At 30.9% G+C, this 23,887-nt stretch overlaps 1 protein-coding gene and 1 pseudogene across 1 annotated transcript; one reads left to right on the plus strand and one right to left on the minus strand.

The window, feature by feature from the left end:
* The first annotated feature begins 1,382 nt into the window (after positions 1 to 1,382).
* On the plus strand, positions 1,383 to 2,544 carry LOC110664949 (transcription repressor OFP16). The gene has a single exon (XM_021824865.2). The coding sequence runs from the start codon at positions 1,569 to 1,571 to the stop codon at positions 2,265 to 2,267; it is 699 nt and encodes a 232-aa protein (XP_021680557.2). The 5' UTR covers positions 1,383 to 1,568; the 3' UTR covers positions 2,268 to 2,544.
* Positions 2,545 to 16,299: 13,755 nt separating this feature from the next.
* LOC131170698 (olee1-like protein) lies at positions 16,300 to 16,759 on the minus strand (annotated as a pseudogene).
* Positions 16,760 to 23,887: the final 7,128 nt, after the last annotated feature.

Genomic DNA, 23,887 nt, shown 5'->3' on the forward strand with positions numbered 1-23,887 from the left:
AAATTTTAAAATATACATTATTAATAATGAAATATATTTTATGAATTCGGATATTATTTAAATAACAATCAAATTTAGAATTACGATGAATTTTAATTAACTTTAAAATAAATTAAAAATATAAATTAAATTTAAAATCGGTACTTTATTAGTTGTCATATCTAATTTATCATGTGGGCTAATCATTTAATAAATTAGATTAGAGGTACATCACTAACATTGACTAGTGGAGAACCAGATATGGAAAAAGCCGACGACAGAACAATACATACAGAAATGAGCTGAGATTTAAGCTAAATCATTGCTCTTAATTACCATATTCCATATATGTTACAATTCTAATATCTCATCTACGTTAAATGAAAGAGTTTAATATAGATAAGTAAAATCTTGCACGACTCTCTTTCTTTGATTATTTCCTCCTTTTATTTTGGGAAAAATATTTTGTCAAAAAATATTTTTAAAATTTTTTAGCATTTAGATCACGAAAATAAGTCAATAAAAATATTTTCTTATTTAAAAAAAAAAGTTAAATCATTTGTAGACTTAATGAAAATTTTTCATATTTTTTAGCACACTTAAAAAGATTAGGTCAATAAAAAATATTTTTATGGTGAAAGAAAATTAAATTATTTTTTTTAATAATTTTTTATTTTTGTGAACTTTAATAATTTTATTAAATAATATATTATTAATTTAATATTACACCTAAACAATTTATGAAAAATATTTTTATAAAAAACTTATCTTCAATTAAATAAATAAAGTTTTAAAAAAAACTTATTCATTTAAAAAATAAAATTATTTTTTAGAATTTAATAATCTTATCAAAATATAAAATTTTTAATATATAATATAAACACATATAATTAATTTAATATTAGAATTAAATAATAAAATTTTTAAAAAATTAAATAATAAAAAATATTTTCATAAAAATATTTTATTAAAAAATATTTATTCATGAAAAATAATTTTTATATATAAACTATTTTAATTTAATTAATAAAATATCAAGTGTCAAATAGTATTTTCCTGGCACAATCGATTGCCATTCGAGCAACAACTTATTTGCCCTTTATTAATTTCTTTTTTTTAAATGAAGAAATTAGAATCAGTGGGCTTTAAAGATAAAATAAAATATGCACAAAACCAAAAAAATGCCTTTGTAGTTATTCCTATCCCTACCGCCACCAGTCTCGCATGTGCAGCTTTCTTAAAACCCAATTTTAAGACTTTTCACTGGTTACGCGCTCGCATCAACGTGGATAAGAAACAAACGCTCATCCAATACGATTTAACCATCAGATGGCAAGTGCGTGAACAACAAGCATTGAACTAGAGAGTGAAACTGAGATGGAAGATGACTATATATGGTCCAGCAAAACAGAGTCTTTTACGGCCTGTGTGGTCGCCGTTGAACCAAAGAGATACGGACACTGGCAAACCCATCATACTTCATGGACCTCTCGACCCACCCAAATAAATATACTCCTCCACCTAAAGATTTCTTTTCGTTTCTTTCGCTTTGATTGCTACAATTTTTCCTTTCCTTTCCTACCAAAATAATGGCAGGAACACTGGGGAGGAATCTTCATCTCTGCTTTACCAAGATCAAGCGTCAGCTAGAGCCCCAATCTCCTTCTACTCTTTTAGCTCCACACGATCACAGCCATCCACTTGTCATAAATAATTTTAACTCTCTCTTTGACTACACCTTTGTCTCCGCCTCTAAATCCCCGACTCCGTCGTCCTCTTCCTCTTCCGTTGCTTCCTCCTCCTCCTCTGAACCTGACTTCGCCACCATATTCGCCTCCCAACGTTTCTTCTTCTCCTCCCCAGGCCGCTCCAATTCCATCATTGAATCAACACCCTCCAGTGCTACTCCAACAGAATCATCTGGCTCGCTGGTAGGAATAAAGTGTGATAATGCTGCGCCGCTTTCGGACACCGGTACGATGAATAATGATCAATCCGACAGGTCGTCTTTAGAATCGTGGAACTCTGGAGCCGTTAAACACAGCGTAGCGGTCCACACGTACTCGCCGGACCCTTATTTGGACTTCAGGAGATCCATGCAGGAGATGGTGGAGGCACGCGAGTTGGTGGACGTGAAGGCCAATTGGGACTACTTGCATGAGCTTCTGCTGTGTTATCTTGCGCTGAATCCTAAGAGTACCCACAAGTTTATTGTTCGAGCTTTTGCTGACCTCCTTGTTAGTCTCTTGGCATTGCAACCGGCAGTGGCGCCGGCGGAGGGAGAGTGATCTGGAAGCCGGCGTTGTGAGCTTTTTGCGGCAATGCATGTAAGATGTAACGTGGGTTGTCGGATAATGATTGGGTAATCTTGTTACTTTTGATTTGGCAATACTTTTATGTGGGGAACTAAAGTTGGCCCTTCCCTTTTTGTCTTCTATCTAACACCTTATCCCTCAGTACACACTCGTTGCATTTCATCCTCGTATCTAAGTTGGTTCTAATTTTCTTTTACAAAGATTTGCTCATTGAACAAGTTCTTCAAGTAGAGATTAAAATTTTGCTTAATCCTTCTTGAGTTTTCAGCTTTCACTCCATTTTCCGATAGTTTTAATGTCTCGTTTTTCTTGATCTTTCATGGAACTTGTTTTAGTTTTTTTCCCTCAAGGGTTATATGAACGATTTTTTTATTATTAATTTTACTAAAAGGGTCAAAAATATCCAACTACAAAACAGAAAACCAGGGCATGCCAGCCAGCCCTGAGCCAACCACTCTTGAATCATCCCATCTTATCAAACAGACCAGATGACGGTGACCCAACAACATGCAATTTCAGCAGAAGATGCAATGCATAGATCGCTAGACAATCTGCACTCCAATTACTCTCTCATAAACAAGCCTTATTAGCCTGATCTTAGCCGTCCATACCCATTTTTCAGAACCTCCTGGATCACTAATAACAGTTCACTGTTTGGATTTGTATTTGGACTATCTACATCACCGGCTTCCTTTTGTACAAAGCTTAATTTGCTACATTGAAGAGGAATATGTTTCAAAATCAACCAAAACTGGAAATGAATATGTCAAGTGAAAAGCCATATAAAAAAAAAAAAAAAAAAGAGTGTGGGCTCATGAAATTACTTTCCAATAAATAAACCAGAAGAGGACAATTAAGATTGACAATTAATCTAATTGAAGGCAAAGCCATATTGTCTTCTACAGGAACAATATAATCTGAGGCCAGAGTTTGCATAATAAGCATGTACAAAATTACTGTTTCATATCCTAACTTTGATTGGGAAGAATCTTAGCAGGAAGACAACTAATGGAAAAACAAGTGGCCAAATTTGATTCAATATAAAAGTAGACAGGAAAAGGGAATCTTGGATTTGTCCTTAGTTTTTGGTCCTCAATAGTTAATTTAAGGACAAGGGGATAAGCCAGAAAAGATTCAGTGAAATGTGTAAAGATGCCACTGCTGAATGCTGATCGTATAGACTAAATATATATGATTATATTATATAGTTCAACTGTTCAGAAGTGGCAAGTAAAATCAATATGTTGATTCATATAATAATATACAGCAGTTGCAAAAACATGTATGTACTGTGCATGTGGTTGTGCCTGCAATTAATGGCACAATTCAATTTTCCATTATTCAATTTGTGGGGTCTTACAGCCAGATCCTCTAAGCCTACATCGTTTCGATCCCTTAATTTAGGTAATGGACTTTTTGTTTTTTACCCTCTCCTTGTTTATGATTATGTAGGCCAAATATAATTGAACAGAAGCACATATGTTCATACCCAAGAGACAGTCAAATACCAAGAGAAAGCAACCTTGAGAATGATGTGAATATCGAATTATCCGATCCAGCCCTGGAAGATCTAAGTTCTGCAACAAAAGAGAAAACACAGCATTACTTGCTACACCAGAAATGAATTCGAATTATGTGTTTTCAATCAAACATTGTATTTTTCATTATTAAACGCTGCCTGATACTTTTGACTTCCGAGTGGTTCCCGCGATCCAGACCTAGACCCGCATGATTTTATTGTGAGTGGGTCCCATATCAAGGCTCATCCTCAATATTGGACTTTCTCCATTGCAGTGCATTTTGATAACATGGGGATAAATCTTTAGCTGGGCTAACGCCACTTACAACCCAATTCCTAACATATAAGAAGTCACCATCTTGAAGAAGACCAGCCCACTTATCCTTAAAGCCCACCCTGAATTCATGCCAATAAAGCAATAATACATAGGTAGAGCCCATTGGCAAGGTGGAGCTCAATGCCGAGCTCGGGGTGCAATATACTTTTTAAGTGAGTAATTCATAGAGTTATCACGATTATTATAGGATATCAATGAAAGTTTAGATTTCTAGTAGGACTACAATTAGTATCCAGTTGAAATCTTATCCAAGTTAGTTTCCTTCTCATAAAAGAATTTCACTAGGGATCAGACTCTTGGACTATAAATGAGCATCTATAAAAGTATGAAAGATATATAATTTTCGTGAATATTTTTTTTTTGCATAATCACAAAGATTTATCTTTGTCATCGGAGCAGATTCCCTTACCAGTGTCTAATCGTTCTTTGCCATCAGCCCATCATAGTGAGAAGATTTTCTTTTTTAAAGTTGTTACCCAAAGTGCCCCTAATGCCCCATGGCACCTCAAGATTAAAGCATTGATTTCATATGGTGTATCTTGTATAGAATGGCAATGCAATAATAAATTGATATATATACATGCATGGATCTCAAAAAGTGAATAAATTTCATAGTAAAACAGTAATTTCATGGATGGTATCTTACATAAAATGATAATCTAACAATAAATAGATATATATACACGGGTAAATCGCAATGAGTGAATATACGTAGATAAATATTAGGTTTTCGAACTCAACCAAACTATGACTAAGTCAAAGTGGTATATTCTATACGCATGCTATCTAAGGGCCTATTTGACATTACTGTTGAAACTGTTATTGTGAAAATTACTTTTTTAAATATACTAGTTAGATAGTATTAAAAAATAATTAAAAATTAAATTTGATCAATTTTAATCATAAGAACACTAAAATAATAAAATAATTTTTTTCAAACTGTTTTTCTCAACAGCATCTAAAATGATGTTTTTATTCAGAAAAATAGTTTCAGGCTCTGAAACTCAACTCCAAATGGGACTTTAAAGCTACAAGAGAAATGATGACTAATATTTGATGAATGTTACTGAATAGGCGTGATATTCGTTGCGTCATTTTCTTATATGCAAGCCCTTCCATGTCATCAGTTATCCTTTGGGCAACTTTACCAAATTGGAATAGCTATTTATTTTCGAATCCAAATTCTAGTCATGCAAATTTGATAGCTATGTCGTGAAAAAAAAAAGGTAGTAATGTGCAATTACGATACCAAACATACCCATCCTGAGATCCTCTCTAACATCAAAAACCAAAATGCCTTTGAAAAATTCAATGAAGGCCAATGCAATTCTATTTTGAGAGAGAATATTAAGTAATACTCTTTAAGAGAATAATAAGTTAGTCCAACTAACTAATAAGTGGATCCAGCTAAGCAAATGCAACAAGTAGCATTAGCAGTGCAAAATGGTAACTTCGCTGATATCAAAATTTCAAGACTTTCCAAGTTCTTTCAAAAAAAAAAAAATACTCGGAACATGTAAAATATTCAGAAAATCAGAAACACAAATGTTATAACCACTAAATTATCGCTTCTTGGAGACACCAAGAGTCTTCCCCCTACGTCCAGTGGTTTTGGTGTGCTGTCCACGCACTCGAAGACCCCAGTAGTGACGAAGACCGCGATGGTTTTTGCAACAAAGAATCAGACAGTTGCAAAATAAATCAAACATGCAATGCAGCAATAGAAAATAGCTTTTTCCCCTTAAAAGAAGAAGCCATTTAATAAGAACAGAAGCAAAACCTGATCTTCTTCAACCGCTCAAGATCATCTCTCAGCTTCATATCCAATGCATTGGACACAACTTGAGAGTATTTCCCATCCTTGTAATCCTTTTGTCTGTTAAGGAACCAATCTGGAATCTTGAATTGGCGGGTATTGGCAACAATCACCATAAGTTTGTCGAGCTCTTCAGCTGATAGTTCACCAGCTCTACAAACAGTCCAAAAGTTTAAATAGAAAACATTAGACAAAACCAAACATGTATTCAATCAAATTTGATTATGTCAAAACACACCAAACGCAGCAGGAAAAACTAATGGAAGGAAACATGCGCATTAAAGCCATAAAGATTTCAGAAAGCAAATCCCTCAAGACTCATTGACATTCCAATTGAAACTCAAAGAAATTGATCATATACATAAAAAGAAAAGGAAAAAAAAAAAAAAGCTATTACTGTGTGACAAAGGTCATTAAAGCGAAGTGATTGCGACTAGTGCCATTTTGTACAATCTTTGAACTCCCTTGAATGGTAGCCAACCAATAAAATTGACACTATAACTTAGGGATAACCTTCTGCTGTCCTCAAGGTTCCACTTCAAAAAGTGCAGGTTTTAACCATCTAGAGTTACAAGATGGTTTTAGCCAAATTTGGGACCATAACCTATTGGCAAAGATCATTGAAGAGGAGGCCTCCAGTCATGGTATTGATGTGATTATTACTTTTGATAAATACGGCGTTTCGAGTAATTGTAATCATTGTAATGTGCATTATTGTGTACCGTAAGTCAATTGCTGACTTTGATATACTTATTATGCTTCAAAAAATTTCTTATGGCCTAAATATACACCTGCAGTTTAGTTTTAGTACAAAATCATATTACTGTTCACACTTGGCATAATGATTCCAATTAGTTAAAAGAACATGCCATTTTTGTGCTCCTTTTTCAGATCCATAGACCTTTATTTTAAGCCATATAGAAGAAACCCTTTCAGATTGATGTGTATGGATTAGATCATTTTGATTGCTCTCTTGCAGACAAAGGAGATGTTGGAGGGCCTCACATTGATGTGAGGTTCTGTCATTTTGTAATAATAAGTAGAAATTTTGAAACAAGTGGCCTGAATACCAAATAAAAAAAAGCTAACCACCGTTAAGCTAAGCAGAATCATACCCCAATATATTCGGGGTAACAAGAAATCTATCAAAATCAAATTCACTTTTCTACGGAAAATTATACAGCATCTTATATGGAATGACAGAACAATAAAAAATTGTTAAGTACATAAATATAGTTAATAAAATTTAAAAAAAAATAACTACCTGATAATTATAATTTTTTAGGACCCATATATGTATGTTTATTTACTATTAATTTGCCATTTCATGTAGGCTATCATACATGGACCGATGTAATGTATAATTTCCCCTTTTCTACGGCTAGATTTTCTAGCTACTTCGCAGCAACAAAAGAATCCACTTAGCTCATAATCAAATACTCCAAAAAAACTCTAAAAATACAACTAAAGGCAGATAATTGTACAATAGAGCAGAGGCATTTGCCTTATGAATTAGAGAAAATGCATCGATTAGGAAAGTGAAATAAAGAGGGAAGAGTAAAGCGAAAAGGACCTCTTGTTCATGTAGACATCAGCTTTCTTACAGAACGGCGACCGATACCTTTGATGGAGGTTAGGGCAAACATAATCTTCTGTTTGCCATCGACGTTTGTCTTCAGAACACGAAGAATGTGTTGGAAATCTTCATTCATGACTAACGACTACAAAATTTCACAACCATTTAAAAAACAATGTTAAAAATCTGTCATACGTAGATCATCTGTTCAAGTATACCCACACACACAGAGGTTTCATAACTCACCATGGCTAAGGTTTCAGATGTAGAGAAGCTATCTTCCCTCTGCAGCGGCTTTTGAACGACAAAAGCACCCTTTTATTATTTATCATGTTAAAAATATTAACGAATGCTAATCTCAATGAACATCTATTTATATAAAAAATCAGTTTAAAATATATATAAAAAATTATTAATATACTTAAATACCTCAATTATATATTAATATTGTATATCTAAACTCTAATTCTATATGTCTACCAGATAACATATAAATGAAAATAATCCCAAACGATAACATTATCAATAAAAAAAATAAAAAATATATATGCATATAATAGACTTTTTTTTTAAACATATCTCATATAAAAAAATAAATTAAAAAAAGTAAAAGATAAAAACTAAAAAGTGTTTTTATGAAAATTCTTTAAAATGCAATTATTATGATTAGAGGTGGGTGCTATTTTGTTTGAATAAACCGAGTCGAATTATTCTAATTTGATAATTCAATTTGATTTTTAAAATAATTTAGTTTAAAGCGGTTTCGAATTTTAAAAATTTTAGTTATTTGAATTCAGTTCGATTTTGATTAAAAAAAATTGGTTGAATCAAATCAAAGAACTAAATGGTAAATTGATTGATTAAAAAAATATATTATATTCAAAACTTAAATGCTTAATTAAGTGTAATTTTTTAAGAAATAATTACATAAAATTATTTTAAAAATCGAAAACTGAATTATAATCATATTGAACCGAACTGAAATCGAAGAACCGAGAACTATACCAAACCGAAACTAAAACAGTAAAAAACTAAATTAGAATCATATCAAAATTTTGGTTTGATTCCGATTCATAAATAAACCGTAAATCAAACTGAAACTGCACACTCTCAATTCTCACTGCACTTGTTAACAAAATACTGATGTAATAATTTGTGGATAAATATATATTTTTTTTTGTTCTTATATGATAGACTTAATAATTATAGCTTAATTTTTACTAATTATTTTCCATGTCTTTAAACACAATAATATAATTAATCTTTCCATTAGAATTGATGACACAAAAGCAATTAGAATCCAAATTTAGAAAAGATTCAATAAAATTACAAAATTATATGGTCATGTGCATCCAAAAGAATTTTCATCAAACTCATATTTAAAATTATTTATTTATTTATTTATGTGTGCATGAGCCCACTTTTTAATATATTAAAATGTGATCATATTTTTATTAATTCAGAAATTGTTTCTCTATTTTTGCATTATATAAATTATGTTATAAATAAATTTAATATATATTTTTTTAATTTTTCAAGTTAATTTAAATTCAATAAATCTTTAACGTGAGATATTCAATTTTGATTGAACGGATTAAATAAATTTAAATAACTTAAAAATTAGGATTGTAAATTATAATTATTTATAATATAAATAAATAAATTGTATTTATTAAATTAATTAATTTTGAAATAGGAAGTATAATAGGATTTGAAATTAAAAAACCTACCAATTTAAGGTAAATTTCTTTGTTCTACTTTCAATCCAATTACTTTAGAAATTGTCATTTACTTTGTACAGCATTATTCAGAATTCAACATCAAAGAAGAATAACCGAAAAAAGAATTATAATAGAATTTGAAATTATATTTATTTAATAATATTATTAAATAGATAAAAATCATGTTATGAGATATTTCATTCTTAATAATTACAAGTCACTCATAAATAAACATTGACGTTGGTTAGAACTTAAACTTTGGTGATATTATTATTATTATTATTATTATTATTATTATTATTATTATTATTATTATTATTATTATTGTGAATAATTAAAAAGAATTAAGATATTTTTGTTCGCTCATAAGTTCACTCTTTATTCATGCATTTGTATATACTAATTTTTCTATTTAATATGTTACGTATGTTATTGATACTCGTTATAAGTATTTGTAATTTAATTTTATTTATATTTAATTTTTTTAATAATGTTTAATATATTATATCAAGTTAATATCATTTAATTAAAAAACAAATAGTCTATTACATATAAAAATTTTAAAATTACAGTATTTTAAAATATTAAATTTTATAAAATTTTATAATGAAAATTAAAAATAATTTTTAACTAAAAACTCTATCACATAATAATAAAAATAATAATTTTTCTCTACATATTTTCAATTATTGTCTTTATAATTTACATATTTATTAAATTTCATTACTTAAATTAAAATGATAATATTAATGTTAATTTAATTAGTTTTATAAATAAAAATATTTATTAATTAAAAATTATAAAATGTCTAATAAATTAAAATTTATTATATCTTTAATTAGATTATATTTTTATGAAAAGTTATCTGTTATAATTAAATTTAATTATTAATATGTAATAAATAAATTAAAGTGCCAATCATAATAATGTAATCTCAATTTAGAGGAATTATTAAATTAAAATAAAATTCTAACGTTACTATAATTTTATGCTAATTTAGCTTCATAATATATGTATGATTTATTTTTTTTTTATGATCAATGTGTTATATTAAATTCTAAACATTTAAAATTTAAATTATAATTATGTTAGAATTATAAAAATTATAATTTCACATATGAATATTTTGCCATTTATAATTTTCTGACATAATTTTTAATTACAAATCAATTTGAGTAAACAAATATAATAATAATTATAAATGATTAGTATTAAATAGCAAATAAATATAATAATAATTATTATGAATAATCAATTAACTTTATGATAATTAACAGTATAAAGAATTTTAATTAAAAATAATTTTAATAAACTACTAATTTATTAAGGAATCGTGTTACTAGAAAAAAAATATGGTAACTAGTAACTAGAGTTTAATATATTTCTATACTTAACAATAAATGTGTGTTATTGCAAATAGAATTTCAACTCTCATAATTTTTTGAATTATAATTATATATATTTATTATAATTTATATTTATAATTATATTAGAATTAAAATTGTTAAAAAGTATTAATAAAAAATTATACTAGCCAATTAAATTTAGTTCTTTATTATAATAATATTAAATTACTAAGGGTATTTTAATTAATCTTAATGTTCTCTTTCTTTCGTATATTTATATATTATATATATTATTAATTATAAATTTTAACATGATTTATATTAATGAATTTATTATTATTAAATTCATTAATAGTTTTAAAAAATTACATCATAAAATAAAACATTTACAAATAATCATATTTTAACTAAAATTATAAATTTATAAAAATATTTATTGATTAAAAATAATAAAAAGTACGTGAAAATTAATCCATAATCATGAATCAATATGTAAGATTAACTCATAAAAAAGTTAAAATAAGGCAAATCAATTTTTTTTACGAATCAAAATAACGAAACCAACTTAATAATTAAATTATATATACATATATTTAAAAAAATATATAATTTAATTAAAAATATAATAACTTTTATATAAACAAATATTATCATCTCTATAATTAATTAATTTATTAAAATTAATATTTTCATTTAAATTATATATAAATTATTTAACACACATGCAACATACATGCTTTAAAAGTTAATATATATATATATATATATATATATATATATATATATATATATATATATATATATATATATATATATATATATATATAAAGCAATCCTAAATTTTCTCTTGAAACTACCGCGTAAATACTATTTTTTTAACTAATTGGTTCTAAAATTTCTTTTGATTTGCTCTATTAGTTTTATTTTTTCTTTCAAGAATTATTTATTTTGATTTTCAAAAGTTATTTATATTAATATTCAATTTTTATTATTTTATTAATATTTTTATAGTCCAATTAATAAATTATTAATATTATTACTTTAAATAATATTAATTATATTATATTGCTTTTATTATTATTTATAAAAATTTGTGCATCGTTATTAAAAATAAATATATAGCATGTAATTTTTCTTTTGGTGTTGTCACAAAAGATTAAAATGTTAATCTAGGTAGCAATTTATTTATAAAATATAATTTATCTAATTTCATTAATTTTTTATTATTTATTTTTAATAGTTACTCAATTACTTTAAATTATGAAGTTATCAATTCCCTAATTTTGCATATGTAATTTAAAAAATATTTAATAATTATACTTTTAAGATTATAATAAATAATTATTACTATTATTATAATATATTAATAAAATTTTTTAAAATGATAAAAATAATTATATAATTTAACCAAACTCAAATTATTACATATATTTAACCTATATTTCTATTATGTTTCAATATTTTTATTATGAAATTTTATTAAAAACTTTGGTAGATAAAATACCTAGTCCACATAAAAAGTAATTAAATAAAATATAAAGTAATTAATAATAAATTTAAAAACATTATTTTATTAAATTTATTTGTATATTAAAATTATTATTAGTCATGCGTAAAGAATGAATAATTTCTTAATTTATATATATTATAAATATAAAATAATAATTGTGAACATTAAAAACCACAAACTTTGCATCATATATTCATACTGTATTAATTTTATTCAACTTTATAATCTATTAACTTATCAAATTTGTATAAAAATTCTATGAAATATTGGAGAAAACTAATGATATTGCTTTGGGCTAATTCATCTTGCAAGAAACCATTTTCTGGAATTTCTCTCAATAGGGTAATCTTTCTAATTTTTTTTTTAAGAAGTTGCAACTTGATACTTCCTAATGAGAGTTTTACTTGCTAATTATTAGTTATTTCCTTTAATGTTATTATATTAATATTTTAATTATCTTTAATACTTTTTTTTAAATTAAATTTGTTTAATGATTAAATTAAATTTATTTTTTTTTCATTATTTTATCTATAAATAGTAGGCATTTTGTGCCATTTGAGAACTACCAAACTTTATTTTGCAATATAATTCTTTGAAATTGTTCTTTAATTTACTCTATTTTTAATTATTTCTATTGAAATTTTATTGATTTTGATTCTCAAAATTTATTTACATTTCTATTGATTCTTGATTTATTATAATATTAAAAAGTGTCCATTGAATCAAAAAATCAAAATATCAAGTAGTACCAACTATTAAAAAAAGATAGCAATAGTAATAAAGTAAATGTAATTATAAATGTAATTATTTATAGATATATGCCAAGATAAGCATCCAATATTGATTTTGTACATGCTTCTTTTTATTTTTATTTTTTTTTATTTAATGTCAAGACCCAACCTATGGGCCGAACCGGCACTAGGACCTGGGCAAGTCTAAAGCCCCCGAGGCCCGTAGTAAGCCTAACTATTCCTCAACCCATGACTAAGCCCACAATTTAGGCCCAATATGCATATAAAATAATTTAAATTAAACTGTTATAATTTTTTTTTTCGGGCCAACTTAGCCCAGTAATTAATTTAAAAAATATTTAATAATTATACTTTTAAGATTATAATAAATAATTATTACTGTTATTATAATATGTTAATAAAATTTTTTAAAATGATAAAAATAATTATATAATTTAACCAAACTCAAATTATTACATATATTTAACCTATATTTCTATTATGTTTCAATATTTTTATTATGAAATTTTATTAAAAACTTTGGTAGATAAAATACCTAATCCACAATAAAAGTAATTAAATAAAATATGAAGTAATTAATAATAAATTTAAAAACATTATTTTATTAAATTTATTTATATATTAAAATTATTATTAGTCATGCGTAAAGAATGAACAATTTCTTAATTTATATATATTATAAATATAAAATAATAATTGTGAACATTAAAAACCACAAACTTTGCATCATATATTCATACTGTATTAATTTTATTCAACTTTATAATCTATTAACTTATCAAATTTGTATAAAAATTCTATGAAATATTGGAGAAAACTAATGATATTGCTTTGGGCTAATTCATCTTGCAAGAAACCATTTTCTGGAATTTCTCTCAATAGGGTAATCTTTCTAATTTTTTTTTAAGAAGTTGCAACTTGATATTTCCTAATGAGAGTTTGACTTTCTAATTATTAGTTATTTCCTTTAATGCTATTATATTAATATTTTAATTATCTTTAATACTTTTTTTTTAATTAAATTTGTTTAATGATTAAATTAAATTTATATTTTTTTCATTATTTTATCTATAAATAGTAGGCTTTTTGTGCCATTTGAGAACTACCAAACTTTATTTTGCAATATAATTCTTTGAAATTGTTCTTTAATTTACTCTATTTTTAATTATTTCTATTGAAATTTTATTGATTTTGATTCTCAAAATTTATTTACATTTCTATTAATTCTTAATTTATTATAATATTAAAAAGAGACCATTGAATCAAAAAATCAAAATATCAAGTAGTACCAACTATTAAAAAATGATAGCAATAGTAATAAAGTAAATGTAATTATAAATGTAATTATTTATAGATATATGCCAAGATAAGCATCCAATATTGATTTTGTACATGCTTCTTTTTATTTTTATTTTTTTTTATTTATTGTCACGACCCAACCTATGGGCTGAACAGGTATTAGGAGCTGGGCAAGCCTAAAGCCCCCGAGGCCCGTAGTAAGCCTAATTATTCCTCAACCCATAACTAAACCCACAATTTAGGCCCAATATGCATATAAAATAATTTAAATTAAACTGTTATAATTTCTTTTTTTTTTTCGGGCCAACTTAGCCAGTAATTAATTTAAAAAATATTTAATAATTATACTTTTAAGATTATAATAAATAATTATTACTGTTATTATAATATGTTAATAAAATTTTTTAAAATGATAAAAATAATTATATAATTTAACCAAACTCAAATTATTACATATATTTAACCTATATTTCTATTATGTTTCAATATTTTTATTATGAAATTTTATTAAAAAATTTGGTAGATAAAATACCTAGTCCACATAAAAAGTAATTAAATAAAATATGAAGTAATTAATAATAAATTTAAAAACATTATTTTATTAAATTTATTTGTATATTAAAATTATTATTAGTCATACGTAAAGAATGAATAATTTCTTAATTTATATATATTATAAATATAAAATAATAATTGTGAACATTAAGAAACACAAACTTTGCATCATATATTCATACTGTATTAATTTTATTCAACTTTATAATCTATTAACTTATCAAATTTGTATAAAAATTCTATGAAATATTGGAGAAAACTAATGATATTGCTTTGGGCTAATTCATCTTGCAAGAAAACATTTTCTGGAATTTCTCTCAATAGGGTAATCTTTCTAATTTTTTTTTTAAGAAGTTGCAACTTGATACTTCCTAATGAGAGTTTTACTTGCTAATTATTAGTTATTTCCTTTAATGCTATTATATTAATATTTTAATTATCTTTAATACTTTTTTTTTAAATTAAATTTGTTTAATGATTAAATTAAATTTATTTATTTTTTCATTATTTTATCTATAAATAGTAGGCATTTTGTGCCATTTGAGAACTATCAAACTTTATTTTGCAATATAATTCTTTGAAATTGTTCTTTAATTTACTCTATTTTTAATTATTTCTATTGAAATTTTATTGATTTTGATTCTCAAAATTTATTTACATTTCTATTGATTCTTGATTTATTATAATATTAAAAAGAGACTATTGAATCAAAAAATCAAAATATCAAGTAGTACCAACTATTAAAAAAAGATAGCAATAGTAATAAAGTAAATGTAATTATAAATGTAATTATTTATAGATATATGCCAAGATAAGCATCCAATATTGATTTTGAACATACTTCTTTTTATTTTTATTTTTTTTTATTTATTGTCACGACCCAACCTATGAGCCGAACCGGCACTAGGACCTGGGCAAGCTTAAAGCCCCCGAGACCCGTAGTAAGCCTAACTATTCCTCAACCCATGACTAAGCCCACAATTTAGGCCCAATATGCATATAAAATAATTTAAATTAAACTGTTATAATTTCTTTTTTTTTGGGCCAACTTAGCCCAGTAATTAATTTAAAAAATATTTAATAATTATACTTTTAAGATTATAATAAATAATTATTGCTGTTATTATAATATGTTAATAAAATTTTTTAAAATGATAAAAATAATTATATAATTTAACCAAACTCAAATTATTACCTATATTTAACCTATATTTCTATTATGTTTCAATATTTTTATTATGAAATTTTATTAAAAACTTTGGTAGATAAAATACCTAGTCCACATAAAAAGTAATTAAATAAAATATGAAGTAATTAATAATAAATTTAAAAACATTATTTTATTAAATTTATTTGTATATTAAAATTATTATTAGTCATGCGTAAAGAATGAACAATTTCTTAATTTATATATATTATAAATATAAAATAATAATTGTGAACATTAAAAACCACAAACTTTGCATCATATATTCATACTGTATTAATTTTATTCAACTTTATAATCTATTAACTTATCAAATTTGTATAAAAATTCTATGAAATATTGGAGAAAACTAATGATATTGCTTTGGGCTAATTCATCTTACAAGATCTGCACTCTTGAATGGCTCAGTGCAGTCTGCCATTCCGCTCTTGAGCAACCTCACCTCACAGATATCTTCTTCATGATCACCCTCCACGGGTAGCCTGTAAACACCTTTCACATCGGTCACACCCTCCACCGCATATGTCAATGTGCTGTTTTCACGGTTCTTGCACTCCAGCTTCACCGTGGCACCTGCATGTGTCAAACATTCAAAAAAATAAGTACTGTTAGTGGCGATTGCAGATCAAAAAAATTTTAGAATACCATCGTTGTATTTGGTTCACCTGAAATCAACTCGCTTATCTTGGTCTCGAACTCAACCCGGCAAGTGTCACAGTAGACTCTGCCTTCAACATATAAGCCGATGGAAGCCAAGGCGAAATTGAGGAAGGAGGAGAAGCAAAGAGCCGAGGCAATATGGCAGTGAATGTGAAGATCCTTGCCATTTTATTGGAGTTACTTATTACAATTGTTTGATCAAGTTAATCGTAATGGTGGATGAATTATATATGCAGGCAAGAACGTTTCATTTATAGAGACAAGGACTAAGTAAATCTGTTTTTATTTATTTATTTATTTTGTGTGGCAGGTATTCTAAATTTCCATTGTAAGGTTAAAAATAGGAAGAGATATACCCATTCAATTCTATTATTTATTTCATTCATTTGGAAGTAGTTGTTTCTGGTTTCCTAATTATGTGTATGCTGTTTAGCAATTAAATGGTAAAATTAATTAATAATGTTCATCGAAGCGTTGATGTGATTAAAAAAAAAAAATCTAACGTTAATATTTAGGTGTCATTCCACTAAAAATTAAAAAATGTATATATTATATAAATATATAAATACAATTAATTATAACGACAATAATTAAACAATAATAACAAATCAAACTTGAAAAATTCAATCCAGAATTCCTTTGCTGTAGCATGGCTCTCCCTACCATCTCCACCCTTCAATTTGAATCCATGTCAAATCCTTCATCCCATCATCATTGTCAACCTCGATACAGTTCCTTGCAGACTTTGGGAGAGTGTGAGACTTGGGGAGATTCATACTCATCAGTGGAATCTTGGACAAGATTTCGTGGGCACAGTGGTAGGGATAAGGTACAAGAGCTCTATTGTTCAATCTCTCATGACAAGAAGAGGTAAAAGACATGCTAATCAACGTGTTTACAAGTCTCTCTCTCTCGTAGATGGGCATGGACCTGGTGGATGCCTGGAAACTGTAGAATTCATCTGTGCTGAAGAAGGAAAGAAAATTATATGTGATTTTGGAAATTAAGCTTTAATCATGTCCATGAGTGGAAAGGACTCCGATTGGAGTAACGGTTGGACCAGTTACAAAAAGAAAATAAATATATTAAAATAATATTATTACATAATTGTTGCAAAACTAAAATATATAAATAACATATTAAAATAAATTGCAAATACATAAGTTTTAAAAAAAACTTAATTCCTTGCACTATAATGTATGTTAACTGTAATATGCTTCCAAGTATTTTTTTTAATAAATAATTAAAAATTTATTACTCTCTGTCGTAAGGCATTTCGCGGTCGCCTGGACGAACACTCACCGAAGTGGTAAAAAGTGAGGAGTCGCCACTTTAAATTTGGTAGAAATTAAAGAAAATCATTTGTGAAAATAAATTAAAAAGAAACCACTTCGAAAACAGAGATTTTAGGTTCGGGGTCCATATACGGGCGGGGAAGGTATTAGGTACCTCTCCTCGTCCCTCAGTGAGGGTAAACAGATTCAATGTTATGCTCTTTCATAAATTAAAGGGGTAATTAGGGGATTGGGATAGTGATGATGTTAATCCTTTGTGCAAAAATAAGGAATGTTTAATATTTCACTCATTTTGGGTTGCCCAAGAACACGAGTTCATGAGATGGCCCTTTAGTGAATAGGTGTTCGAATCAAAGTAGCCTTGTGTATTGGAGTTGTGTTGTTAAATTTGAATTTTGTTAAGAGAGCTCGGGGAGAAATGTCTCGCGATCCTTAGGTATATTTTAAAAAAATTTTAAGCTGGAGATTTCAGATAAGAACTCTCTTCCGGTCTCCTCATATTTGATTTAAGCGAGCATCAGGTAAGAACTCTCCCCTGATCTCTTAAAGTGTTTGGTTTAAAATTTGAGGAAGGATCTCGGATAAGAACTCTCCTCCGATCTCCGTGTTTTTTGTTTGAACGAGGATCAGGTAAGAACTCTCCCCCCGACCTCTGTGTTTGGTTCAAGAATTTTAAGAGAAGGATCTCGGATAAGAACTCTCCTCCGATCGCCGTGTTTTTATTTGGATGAGGATCAGGTAAGAACTCTCCCCTGACCTCTTAAAGTATTCGGTTCAAAGTTTTAATGAAGGATCTCAGATAAGAACTCTCCTCCAATCTCCGTGTTTTTTATTTGAATGAGGATCAGGTAAGAACTCTCCCCTGACCTCTGTGTTTGGTTCAAAAATTTTAAGAGAAGGATCTCGGATAAGAACTCTCCTCCGATCTCTGTGTTTTTATTTGAATGAGGATCAGGTAAGAACTCTCCCCTGACCTCTTAAAGTGTTCGGTTTAAGACCGAGCCTTTCACTGATCTCGTATATGACTCTCTTGTCCGAACTCTTTGGCTGGCTATATCCGATCTCTTTCGGTTACTAGTCTGGGGTCCAATCTTATCTCGGTTCCCGCTCTATTATGCTATTTCCTAGACTCGTTTAGTAGCCCGACCTCATAACTTTTCCTCAGATTCCCTATTCATTCTTTGGTTATTTTTATTTATTCAAAGAAACTTTCACGTTAAGATACTGCTGCCAACATTTTATTAAATTGCCTACAAGTTACCCGTAACCGAAATGCCTATGTTCGAAGGAAATAAAAACTAAGAACATATAAATAACATGAACTGATGAATAGAAAAAGTAAACTCAAGAGAATAACTATCGGCCTGAAGGATCTACGTGGGGATCTTTAGTATAACTGAACTTAATGAAAACTGTGAGAATAAAAGCAGAGAAAGTAAAACGCAGGTGTTCGGCAAAATGACAGTCTAGACACTTACCTGTGTGAGGTTGAGGCTATCAAACTGACTCTGGAGATCACAAATATTGTTGCGTTGAAGGCTGGTGGTACAAGGACCAATGCTTACTTTGAGATTGCGAGAACCAGGTTGAAATGCAGTAGAGCCAAAGCGACGGAAACCGGGTCAGAATAAAACCAAGCTGAAAGAATAATGTGTTGATATTGGGGTGATGCAGATGAGACTGAATAGAAATGGTAATAGTAGAGTGATGAACAAACTGAAAATGAAGAATTTCAGGGTTTTTAAACTCTATCCATGGAGATACTCAAGAAAACTAGTTTCTGAAGTTCCTCCATTGTGAGCTCAAAGTAGCAAGACTGAATTGAATTTCAGAGTCTTTCCACTATAATCACCATCACCTTTTTTTGTCCGTCCCTCAACAGTATTTATAGGGAACGGGTGCTCCTAATGAAGGGTCAGGATCTCTTCTAGGGAGATGGAAGGTTTGGATTTAAAAGGACATAATCCGATGCCTGAGAATTGAAGAGAATCAAAATGGACGGCTGAGATCCTATTCAGAATATCTGTCCTTTCTCTTTTTTAATCCAATGACTCAGGATCTTTCCTGCTCAGACAGATCCGAAGGCTGGGAATAAAAGGCGCCGGTCCTGTAATCTACTTTTTGATCCAAGGGCTCCGGGTTTGTCCTTACAAGTAAGATCAACAGTAGAGATTGAGATGTACAGGACTGCCATAACTGTCCTGGCGTCTGTCAGCAATGTGGGCGTTTCTGCAAATGAGACATGCGGTGAAGATTTGATCACGCCTGCAACGCTTTAACTACCTCGACTCTGATTATGAAGAAAGTTATTGGAAGTCTTTTTTTGTCCTCTTTTCCAATCTTTATTCCTTCCGATCTCTCTCGCATCGGGTCCCTCATCGCTTCTCGATTTGATTTTTGAAGGCTCTCTTAATGGTGTAATCCTATAACGACCCGACCCACTAGTGATATTGTCCGCTCTGGGCCGAAGCCCTCACTGTTTTAAAATGCGTCAATAGGAGTTACGAACCACTAACTTATAAACCCAGCATCTCTCCCGTGTTTTGCTGATGTGGGATTTGCCTAGGGTATTACAATCCACCCCCCTTATGGGACTCAGCGTCCTCGCTGAGGTTTGCCCCACCATCGTTCAAGGTTGCACGCGGAGCGGCTCTGATACCACAAATGTAATGGCCCGGCCCACTAATGATATTGTCCGCTCTGGGCCGAGGCCCTCACGGTTTTAAAACGCGCCACTAGGAGTTACGAACCACCAACTTATAAACCCAGCATCTCTCCCGTGTTTTGCCGATGTGGGATTTGCCTAGGGTGTTACAAATCCGATCTCTTGGGATCGCCCAAATGATGTAATCTGACCTTTTGGAAATGAAATGAAATTTTATTAATCCGATCTCTTGGGATTGCCCAAATGATGTAATCTGACCTTTTGGAAATGAAATGAAATTTTATTTGAAGGTCATTATTTAATTATTGCATTGGTTAATTTTTCGATCTCTGATGTGCCTACCCGATCTGGTTCCTAACTAAATCATCCTTAGCCGATCTGTGACTCTGAACATTTGCCTTAATCTGACGACCTTAGCTAGCCGATCTCCTTTTATTTTATTTATGGTGTTTCTGAAATCTTCCCGCGACGTGTCAGGAAAGCGGGCGGATTCCGCTAAGCGATGCATCGCTTGGGACACTGTGAGCATTGAATGCTCAAACGGGTATAAATAGGGGGAGGGTCCATCAGTTGCTCCTCTATGTCATTTTCAGCACTCTGCTAGCAACTTCAACTTTCTCTCATTTCTTCAAGTTGTTCCAGCACCGATCACACTCCGGTAAGGACTTTAATCCTTCTCTTAGTTAAACTTCTTTTATTTCTTTGAAAATGAGCGGCGCCGAGGGTCAGAGAGCGGCGAGCCCCCCTTCCGTCCATATCTCGTGGACGTCGGACGAAGTTGAGGTGGTCAGGCCAAGTGGGCGACCTAAGACTTCTGCTTCAGCCCACGGTCGAACGACCCAGTCGAGACAGACACCTTCCTCTGGGAGAGAAAATCTTCCCGTGGACGAGTTGCCGTCAGTCCTCCAGGAAACCGATCTGCAATTCATTAGTCAAGAGTATAACCTTCGGACCGACTCTTACGAGCTTATCAGATGCCATGGCGATCTCCGAGCCAACCACTTCTTCGACGAAAATGATGCGATCATGGTGTATGAAGAGCAATTAAAAGCCGGGCTTCGGTTTCCCCTTGATGACTTCTTTAAGGATGTTCTGAAGTTCCACCACGTATGTGTAGCCCAAGTGCATCCAAACTCATGGCAAATTCTGATGGCTTTTAGAGGCTTATGCCGGGCCAAGAAGCTCGAGCCTACAGCGAAGGTTTTTGCTGAGCTGCATAGGCTTACTCGTCGAAAGGACGACGAGTATTGGTTCTTCCAAGCCAAACTGCATTGCGGGCTTTTTACCGATCTCCCCTCTTCACTGAAGAATTGGAAGAATCGCTTCTTTATGTTGCGGAGCAAGATTCCGAACGGTTTCGAAGGTTTCCCGCGTAGCTGGCAATATCTGGGCCCATCAATTCCAAAGAAGATCGCCCTGAGTAGGGACGAGGGTGCCATGGTAATGGAATTGAAGGATCAGGCGGCCACTCACAAGTATTCGTGCTTATACGCGGTGATGGCCGAGCTGAAGTATTGGATGATGCGGCTGATCACCGATGAAGAATACGAGCTTCAGCTCTCTGACCTCGGCCCTGGTACCTTCTATATCTCTGATCTCTGAACCTTAGCGAACTCACTGACTTTTCTTTGTGCAGGTATGGCTGGCGGCGATGCTCCAAAGGAGAGCCGTAAGCGGAAGAGGGAGGTCTCGAGGAAGGTACGAGAAATGAAGATCGTCGCGGCGTCACAGACGCCAAGGCGAGATCCAGGCGAAGCGCTGGGAGACTCGTCCTGACCTTCGGGACAACCGGTCCCAGAAGTAGAAGTAGCTCCTTCTCCCCCTCGACAAGAAGAGCCACCACCTCCACCTGTTCCTTCTAGTGCGGAAGGTGGGCCTTCCCAACCTACTGTGAGGACCCTGTCTCGAGGTGCCCAGGTCCTCATTCATTCCTTAGAGAAGAACCGATCAGTTCGGGAGAATCCGAGCTTGGCCAAGGTTCTGGGAGCTTCCATCTGCCTCCAGGAGGATCGGAACAGGCTGACCCCGGGTAGCATTGACGATCTCCTGGCCCAGACGATGAGTTTGAGCGTAGAGAGCCTGGTGAACCAGCATATAATCAGGGAAAAGGCTCATCTTCTGAGGCAAGAAATTCTAAAGGCGGTCCAGGACGCAGCTTCTGCCCAAGCCCAACTTTCATCCGCCCATGACTATATTGCTGAAATCGAAGGTCGGATGAAATCCTATGAGGATAAGTTGGCCGAACAGGCTCGTGAACTTGGAGAAGCTCGGGCGCTCTGAACTGTCGACGTTGCTCGCCTTACCGAAGAGATCAGAGCGAAAGAAGAAGAGGCTGTGACGAGGGAAGCTGGTGCCTATGTGAATGCCCACAGCGATCTTCTGGCTGAGCTCAAGAGGCGTTACCCCGGGGAAGACTTCTCGTGGATGGTGGATCTGGCTCCTCAGGACGAAGAGGAGAGCGAGGAGGAAACAGAGAGAGAGAGGGAGAATGAGCGAAATGTTAATGTATCTGGAGAACAGGCTGGGGGTGACCCTCCAGCCGAATGACTTGTAACCTTTTGTTTTAACATGAAATGAAATTCCTTTCATTCAAATTCTTGATGAGATCAGAAAGTATCCGGATTGTATGAGTGCTTAATTGTTTGAACATTTTAGAACATCAAACTTAAAAGCGATTATTAATCTAAGTATAAGAGGTCGGAAAAACATTGTATGCATGAGATCGGCCTAAGCCGAAACCAAACACCGGGTAGAACTTTAGATCATTAAAATTGAAAAGGCTTGATTTGAATTAGATCGGAATCACCATTAAATCGGACTGAGATCTTAACTTTATTTTAAGTAATGCCTAAAATATACAAGTGAGGAACCCGATCTTAGTGTTAGCTAAACTACTTTCCACAATATTTGTAAAAGGAGAGATCGGAAATAAGGCTGGATGACATGGAGACCTGATATTGGTTTGATTTCCTTTGACGAGAGATCGGAAATAAGACAGGATGACATGGAGACTTGATATCGGTTTGATCTCGTTTGACGAGAGATCGGAAATGAGATTGGATGAAATGGAGACTTAATATTGGTTTGATCTCCTTTGACGAGAGATCGGAAAGCAGATTGGATGACATGGAGACTTGATATTGGTTTGATCTCCTTTGACGAGAGATTGGAAAGCAATCAACTGGATGCGGGATCGGTTTATTTCCTGATCGAGTCACTTGTGACCGAAGAATGTCGGCTGGGGATCGATTTTCAAAGTCCATTGACTTTGGTGATCGGCCAAAATATGGTGTCGACACTCTCCTCTGGAGCTTAATAGCAGAGAAATCATCATA

Source organism: Hevea brasiliensis, chromosome 2 (assembly GCF_030052815.1).
Source record: "Hevea brasiliensis isolate MT/VB/25A 57/8 chromosome 2, ASM3005281v1, whole genome shotgun sequence".
Taxonomy (NCBI): domain Eukaryota; kingdom Viridiplantae; phylum Streptophyta; class Magnoliopsida; order Malpighiales; family Euphorbiaceae; genus Hevea; species Hevea brasiliensis.